This window comes from Medicago sativa, chromosome 5 (genome assembly GCF_051527215.1).
Source record: "Medicago sativa cultivar Bolivia chromosome 5, Bolivia_mono, whole genome shotgun sequence".
Taxonomy (NCBI): domain Eukaryota; kingdom Viridiplantae; phylum Streptophyta; class Magnoliopsida; order Fabales; family Fabaceae; genus Medicago; species Medicago sativa.
The window spans coordinates 4,420,403-4,429,675 of NC_140753.1; the positions used below are offsets into that span (position 1 = coordinate 4,420,403).

Below are 9,273 nucleotides of genomic sequence, written 5' to 3' on the forward strand. Positions count from 1 at the left end.
AAAATGATTTTTTTTTTGTTTTGTTTTATTTCAATTAGAATGGATGAATACTCTATGGATGTAAGAGTACGAGATTTGTTTGGACTTGGGAGAATTATATATAGAGGGATTGCTTTGGCAGAAATTTTAAACGTAGGCTAGTTTTTTTTCCTTAGTAAAAAGGGATCAACAGTGTTCTCCGTTTATCCTTCATGACTCCAATGCATAATATATGATCCTAATTTGACAACATTATGTCCTCCCTGATTGCCATTTCTTTCTTGGTATTACATCCCTGATCAAACTAGAATTCAGATTCAAGAACACGGGGTAAAAAAATGCTAAAAAAAGATAAGTAATAAAAGGTAGTTGGGACATACAACATATCTATTGAAGTGTGAATCAGTCTTGGAGACATAGGTATTAGGTGGCTCATCAAGCTTTTAAACGAGATTATGAGGTCAAAACAAATGAGTGGAGAAGAATCACTTTAGTGCCAATCTTTAAGAACAAAGAGGATATACAAAATTACACAAATTATAGAGGTACCCAAGAAACATGTGATAGAGTGCCTAGAGAGATTTTGTGGAAAGCCCTCGAAAATAAAGATCTTAGGGTGGCTTATATTGAGCAATCAAGGATATGTATGAGGGTTCTCGACTAAGGGCCAGCCCTGAGCATAGGCTAGGGGTGCGACAACCTAGGGCCCAGCCCTGTAGGGGGCCCGACATTTTTTTTGTAGGGAGGGGGTGTATATATTAAAGCTTCATTTTATGGGAGCATATATAGTAAAACGTATAAAAAGGCCAAAACAGACTTAAGCCGAACATCTTTTTTTTTTTTTTTTTTTGCAAATCTACTTCAAAAACTCCAAACTCTAACAGACTTAAGTTCAACTGACCTTTATTTTATTTTTTTGGAATTTCTTTTATCACCCTACTCACTTCTCAAGCGTCTTCAATTGATCATTTTTTTGGTTTGAATTTTATAATTCGAAGCTTATTTCTTGTATTTCGGATTTTAAAATCAAAATTGTGATTAACTAGTTTTTTCAAAACAGTGACATAAACTATTAAAATGACATAAATGAAAATGACAATTTAAAGAGACATAATACAAATTATTATCAATGACATTGTTTTGCAGGTAGACGTTCTTGACAGGTGGCGATGGGTTCCCGATCCCATCAACGGTTACACTGTTCGTGGGACCTATCAGTATCTCACATCATCTGATTCACCTATGGAGCAGGGTATGTCTGATATGGTTTGGCTGAAGCAAGTCCCGTTGAAGGTGTCGGTTTTTGTGTGGAGACTTCTTCACAACAGATTGCCAACAAAAGACAATTTGATACGTAGAAGCGTTCTTCAGCCAGCTGACAACGCTTGTGTTGGTGGTTGCGGCTGCCCGGAGTTGGCGACTCACGTTCTTTTCCAATGCAACATCTTTGGTAGCTTGTGGTATCTCATTTATAATTGGGTTGGTATTTCTTTCATTCCTCCTGAGCTGGTTGCTGTTCATTTTCATCATTTTGGTCACTATGCTGGTTTACCTCAGTTTACTTACGCCTACCTTAAGGTTATTTGGCATGCTACTGTTTGGGTCCTTTGGAAGGAGAGAAATAACAGGATTTTTAAGAACACAATTCAGGATCTGGTTAACCTATTAGAGTGTGTTAAGTTTTTGTCCTTTGTATGGTTAAAATCTAAGCTACTCACCTCAGCTTTCAGTTATAACGACTGGTGGCGGAACCCTTTATTATGTATGGGTGTTAGGGAGTAGTCTTTTCTGGTTTTTAGTTGCACTTACTGGCAACAGACTCATAACGTTGTAATCTTTTGGGTCGTTCTTCTCAGCACACCTTGTGCGGGATGAGCCACTTTTGTTGAGTTATATTTCATTTTGGCTTGTTCAAAAAAAAAAATACAAATTATCAAGAATTGAACACATTATATTATTTGATCCAGAATTCATAATATATTTAAATTACATAATATTTATTACAACAAATTATTTGATCAAGAATCAACTATTTTTTTATTGTTGTTTATATAGCAATTACTTTTGTGAAAAATAGATTTGAGGTATCGAAGACATTTGAAATAGTTTTGCAACTCAAAATGCTTGAAGAAACCGCAATCTTATGACTTTCTGATAAAAGTGAAGATTTTTTTTTTGTTGATATTTTGTAAAACAATTGTAGATTCTCAATGGTGATCTATATATCCTAGTTATATTCCTACATATCGTTTTACTTAGCTTTGTTGGGTTTGGTTTAACCCACCAACTTTTTTTGTTGTTATTATTAATAATACAAAGGATGAGGTGTTTTTGACATACGATGTTTTAGGATGTAGCATATTTTGGATTTCAAAACATTTTATTATGGTTACTTGGGGTGCCAACAGGAGTAGTTTAGAATTCAACCGCCATAATTAATGCGTGTGACATTCATCGTTTATCAAGAAAAATATTATGAAGTATTATCTAAGGGGTCATTTTCTCAAACTACGCCTAAGGTCCATAAAATGATAGGAACGAGACCCCGTGACTAGGGGTGGGAACGGGCTAGGCCGCCCGACAGGGGCCTACGGCCTAGCCTATTTAAAGCCTAACTCGGCCCAGCTCGTTTAATAAAAAGGTCAGGCTCAAGCTTTATATAAAGCCTATTTACTTAAATAGTTCAGGTTAAGGCTTAGAAAAAAAGCCTATTAAGCCTGTCAGACTGGCCTATTAAGCTTTTTATATATAATATATCTTTCCTCATTGATATTGTGGAATATTTTTTCATAAACTCAACCCTTCATATGATTTGGTTATTTAGTACCACATATAGTTGTGTGATTAGACATTTGTAAGATTTCGTTATTTAGTAGCAGACATATTCGTGTGTTTCAGACCTTCATATGTTTTGGCCTATTTAGTAGTAGGCTTATAGATGTTGCTAGACTTTAGTGTAAAATAAGCTTTTAAATAGGCTTTCAGGCTTCATCAGGCCTTTAAAAAGGTCAGGTCAGGCCTTAAAAATGAGCCTATGACGGATAATAGGTCAGGCTCAGGCCTATAATTTTTGAAGCAGGCCAGACTTAGGCCTTACAAAGCCCGACCCGGCCTAGCCCATTTCCATCCCTACCCGTGACTAGTATGAGGACGCAAGATATAGATACTGAAGATTTTCCCATAACAACAGGATTGCACCAAAGTTCAACATTAAACCTTATCTTTTCACCATAGTTTTGGATCTACATACAGAACATATCCAAAAACGAACAATAAGATGTATGCATTTTGTATATGATATAGTCTTACTTAAAGAGTCGAAGCAAGAATTAAAAATAATAATAATACCCAAAAGAAACTCAATTATTTGGTTCTAATAAAAATGCACGAGGGCCAAATCATAACCTAACTAACACCAAATAAAAATAGTCAAATGCAGGCTTCTGCGCTGCACTCGTGGCGTCGACATACACAAGCCATATGACGTTCGTGCAAAGCGAGGGAAAAATATAATCATTTAATGACTTCTATCAAATACTATAAGGTTTTGTTATTGGCAACGTGAACCGCGAGGCACCCAAAATTATTATTACTAGTACTACTACTACTTCAATAGTGACAACAATAGCTGCAACTTGTAAAAAAAAAAAAAAAAAAACTACAAATTCTTTTGTGTTTGTGGACCGTGGACATATACAATGAACCAGTATCCTAAGGGCAGGGTCGGACCTTGGAGAGTGTAAGGTGTTTAATCAAGTCAGACTTCTAAATGCTTTAGGTCTCAAAAAATAAATTTAAGTTTAATACCCACCCCTTACTTAAATAAAAAAAATTAGAAGTTGCCTCCTTTTCTTTCTTCTGTTCATGTTTGAGATTTTTCTAGACTCTAGTTCTCCTTTTTGTATATAAATTTGGTGCTATCAAACCACCCTCAATTTGTATAATCACTTAATCATTGAATTTGAAAAACTATTTCATTGAAAGAATCACCTAAATCATTTCTTTTTTGCATAAACAATTCATTTTCTCATTTCCCACAACGGAGGAGTGACAAATCCAAACGACACTATTAGGTAAATTTCACTTCTCTTTCACTTATTTTTTTTATTTCCTTTCATGTTTAGAAGTTCTTCTGATTCGGATTTTTTAATGAAATTTAGCTACACAAAAAAATGCATTTTTATGTTACCGGGAGTCTGTTTTAAATAGAGAGTCGAACCTTCCATTTTATAGGAACGGCCCTGCCTAAGGGTAATGGTTAAGGATTCCATTACTAGAAACTTTGTCTTGGAAATACAAGTTTTTTTTCTTAGCAATGATTACACCACTTTTCGATGCAAACTTATTTTTTTAATACTTTAACCAATACTTCAAGGGCAATGGTTAGCATTCTCCAAATTTAAAACTATAGTGAAGTATCATAACAAATTATATGCCCTCTTTTTTTTTTTTTTTAAAGAAAAATTATATGACCTCTTGTTTTTTTTTTTGGTAGTGCCCAGGATTTGAACTCCGGACCTTGCATATTTTATGCATTGTCCAAACCAACTAAGTTAAGCTCACGAGGACCCCTCTTGGTCTATATTATAAGAGAAAACTTACTTTTTTTTTTTTGACAAGTGAAAAATTATGTCAAATTTACTTTTTATACATGAGTACTTTGATCCTTAAAAAAAAAAATACATGAGTACTTTGAATGTATTATAATCACTAGATTCATTTTACTTATAATTATGTCAAATTTTAATAATCTCAATCGGGTTAATATCAAAGTAATGGAATTTAGAACGGGAAAATGTTTGTTACAGTTTTAATCAGACCGCCCCTGCTAATATAATAACATTACATGACCTGGAACCACACTAGAAGATTAAAAAACAACAAAATATAAATAGATTGATGTTAAAATTTGAGTTAGACCTAACTTAATCTTACAAAAACAGTTTGTAGGGTAAAGATTATCTCTACTTATCTTATAAACCCATGACCATACCTTGTCTCATTTAATATGAGACTCGCAACACTACCTGTTCAAGGACAAACCCATAAATATTTAAATTGTTAGTGAGGCTAAAAATTTTGACAAAATAAATTATACTAAAAATAACAAATAATTTGGAGAAAGTTCAATCATCCTCAATAATTTGTCCACATCAAAAGTTGTAAATGATGGTGTTGAACTCAAGCATGCAACCCATTGTAAAAGTTCAGTAATCACTTTATCAAGCCTAGCATTGAACTCATACAATTGTAAAAGCTCATTTATTATTTTTTAATGGTCAAATGAATCTAAAGGTCCTTTAAGTTTTTCGTTTTTCCCAAAGTGGTCCTTTAAGTTTCAAAAGTTCCAAACAAGTCCTTTTAGTTTTTGAATCGTTTCAAACAAGTCCTATTGTAGATAACATAGTTGGTAATTGCTTCCTTGAACTCATCTTTGGTACCAAATCTGGCTCCTAACACCCACTTAAAATTGGTCATCTTTTTAGGCATGACAAATGGTGGATAATGCTCTTTGTTGCTATCATCTGAATAATCACCATCATCCTCTAAAATGACTTGTTTGAAACGATTCAAAAACTAAAAGGACTTGTTTGGGACTTTTGAAACTTAAAGGATCACTTTGAAAAAACGAAAAACTTAAAGGACCTTTAGATGTGGGTAGGGTTGGTGTGACTATAGTCACACCATGCCCCTCACGTCCAAAGCCTAGATAGCACAAATTTGAGTGGTCCAATAACAAAAATTAGATGACAAACGAGCTTATAGATCTTAGGATATACTCTAATACTATTTTAAAATTTAAGCTGATTTAACTCAATTTACAAACCAACATATAAGATGGATATTGTATCTACCTGTAAACCCTTTTTTTTTAGAGGAATCCACATGTAGACTCATTATCATGCCTTGTCTCATCAAATGTGATTAAAAAAAATATAGATGTTATACCGACGAATACGCAAAGTATACATGTAACACGATACTAGCCTTAATCTTTTGAATCCAAGGTATTCCCGGCCGAAAACTATGAACTATATTTGGCTTGCACTTAGAAATTTTGATGACCAATTGTTGATTTTCATTTTTGTTCTCATAGATGAAATGATAAACAATCATCGAAACTCACATAATTAAGAGGTATGAGTTCGAACCCCAAACACGACGTTTGACCTAACAATTTTAACATTTTTGTCAGTTGAACTAGAACTTATGAAGAGAGGTATATTTCTAACAATTTTTTTAACTCAATAATCCTAACTTGAATTCAAAAAAATAATAATTTCCTAATTTATATATATTTCTAAAAGAAACTATCCGAATGAAGACAAGACAATTAAGGTGCACACTAAGGCATGAACAATCGTGTGATGGTAAGTGAAGTCACAGTAGAGAGCTCCATTGCCAACGGGTTAAGTTTAATTTAAGTGCGTCAAGCTCTAACGTAGCAGCTAGCTTGCCGCCAAGTCAATTAACTTAGAGTCTTGAATTGCATGTAATGTATATTTTTCAAATATAGCAATCTACACATTAAGATCGAAATTAAATACTAGTATTATTAATTATCTTCGGTCTAAAGGAGGCAGCCAACAATGTCTATTTTGCTTTGCAGGTCTTGTTAGTTAACCTAACTGGTGTTGTTGAAGCACCGTTTAAAAAATCAAAAAATAATTTTTGTTTTAGAAATACAAGATTTTATTTTTTATTAAGTAATAATTACATTTTAAAAATTTTACTTCTTTTGGTTGTTTAATCAATAACCTTGAGACACTTTTAGCAGTCTCTTTGTTTAATTAATTCCATCCCTATCATTTCGATTAATCTTCAAAGAATACCGATATGAAATGCAAATGCCAGAGATATATGTGGATTTTTTTTATATGGCGTCATTTTTGTTCATTTTATATCTTTTTTTTTGTTTTAAAATAAAAAATATATTATTACGTAAAGAAAGAGCTTGGCAAGTGATTATTAATAATAAGTGATTAAGGGCTGTACCCATTTGAATAATTAGTAATAACTAATAAGCCATATGAATAAATAAATAAATAAATTGGGAAGCATGGAACACGAGTACGGCTATGGTGCAAGACCCACAAAGTAACGGCACATTACATGTAAAGTTGAATAGCCATAGCATAATAACATAACCTGTCAACACTGTCCTAAGTATAGTTATTAAAGGAACTTTTCATTGTCTATATATAGCCCTTATTCAGCAACACAAAATAAAATAAATGGCCCTTCAATAGTGCTTGACACTGCATGTGGTAGCTGTGTTTGAGATTCACTCCTTTTCTGTTCTACAGAATCTTTTTATATTCATTTGTTAAATAATACTCCCCCCGTCCCGGAATAACTGATCCATTTTCTAAAAAAAAGTGTCCCAAAATAACTGACTCATTTCAATTTTCAATACAACTTTCATCATTTCCAATACAATATATTCCACTTTCCTCTTTATTTATACACTTTTCTTAATCTGTGTGAAAAACCAAAGTAGGTCAATTATACCGGACGGAGGTAGTAGTAAATATATAAAAAGACAATCATTCAGTCAATTATAGATCATATGTATGTCCGGACAATAATCACGTGTTTAACAAATCTAAAATACGATTGTTTAGAAGGAATTAATAAAATAATTTTTTTTAATAAAATGAATTATTGATTAGTATTCTATATTCTATAATGATAATATACATGTATAAATTATACTATTGATTTTGTTTAGACATACTAGTAAAGTAAAAAAAAACCAAAAGGAATGGCGTGTAATTTTTTTGATTTTAAAGGGTTTAATAGTTGAACCCACACATAAATACTAAGTTGAGAATTGTGGACTAGTAAGATAAAGAGATTAACATCTAAACCCAACTCATCACATGTCAATGCAATAATTAACAATTTGAGATGTTGACAACTCAAGATCAGCTGTCTATAAGTGAGTAAATTTGATTTTATCCTATCCAAACACAATTCTATACATGATGAAACACATATGAGAGGAATCCTAGGATTAACATACCATTACAAGAAGATTGAAAACATATGAAAAGATGGGAGATTAAATATTTCCCTAATTCAAGCATTTCCTGAGGGCGTAGATAGGTGTATGAATGGGTTTTTTAAATTATAATGATAGTAGCTATTTAACTATAGAGCTCAACTTAGCATAATGGTTTCAGTAGTTATTAGACTTGGGTGCCCTATCCAACTCTGAAACATATTTTAGACAATAAATTTCATTTTTACATTTTATTTATCACATTTATATTTGGTCCAATCAATAAAAAAACTCAAATCACGACGCTACGCAAGAAAGAAAAAAAATTCCTTAGTAAAATTGTCCCTTTCACTCATTAGATTTTCTAAAGGATATATTTGTTAAATGATCTTGGTACTCTCAAAAGTTAGCTTAAAATATGAGTTTCTAAATATGAGTGTCTAACACATAGTATATACATCCAACATTTCAAAAGTCTTGATAATGTGAGACTTCAATACAATCTCAATGTTCGCCTTCACATCTAGCGTAGGTCTTTAGTGCAATCTTTAACCCGACTCTAATATAATGGTAAATGAGCTTGAATCTAACTCCAAAAATTTAGCTCAAAAAATTATGGTGTCTAACCATATATATATGGCCTGTTTGGTTTGGCTTCTGAGAAGCAATTCTAGCCCAAAATCAATTCTCTACAGTGCCAAAAGCAATTCTAGCCAAAAACAACGTGTTTGGTTCAGCTTTTTAGAATTGCTTTTGTCCTCCAAAAGCAATTCTCCATGAAGCTACAAATCCTAGCTTCTAGCTTTTCTAGAATCAATTCTCCTTGAACAACGTGTATAGGTTTGCATATTTTATTATTACAACATGTTATTTTACTTTATTGCCCTTTATCAATTCTCATTCTTTATCAATTCTCCTTTAGCTATGTCTATTTTAGTAATTATACATTCAAAAGCAATTCTACATAATTGCATCCAAACATAAATCATTTTGTTTAATCAATTCTACATAATTGTATCCAAACATAAATCAATTCTCTCAGAATCAATTCTGTCAGAATCAATTATATCAGAATCAATTCTCTCAGAATCAATTATATTCAAAGCTGAACCAAACGGGCACATACTCTAACCAAGATAGTGTTGGATTCCAATGCAACTTCAACAATACTCACTCCATCTCAAATTATAAGAAAAAAATTATTTCACACCTATTATATGTTAAGAAAACTAAAAATAGTAAATTTGTAGTATAATTTCTTGTGTTATCATTGGAATAAGTTTCATAGA

General features: G+C 32.4%; 1 protein-coding gene across 1 annotated transcript; it reads left to right on the forward strand.

The window, feature by feature from the left end:
* Positions 1 to 39: 39 nt before the first annotated feature.
* On the forward strand, positions 40 to 1,761 carry LOC146919317 (uncharacterized). Its single transcript, XM_085710708.1, has 2 exons — positions 40 to 132; positions 1,126 to 1,761. Exons 1-2 carry the CDS (start codon positions 40 to 42, stop codon positions 1,759 to 1,761), a joined length of 729 nt encoding a protein of 242 aa, XP_085566834.1.
* Positions 1,762 to 9,273: the final 7,512 nt, after the last annotated feature.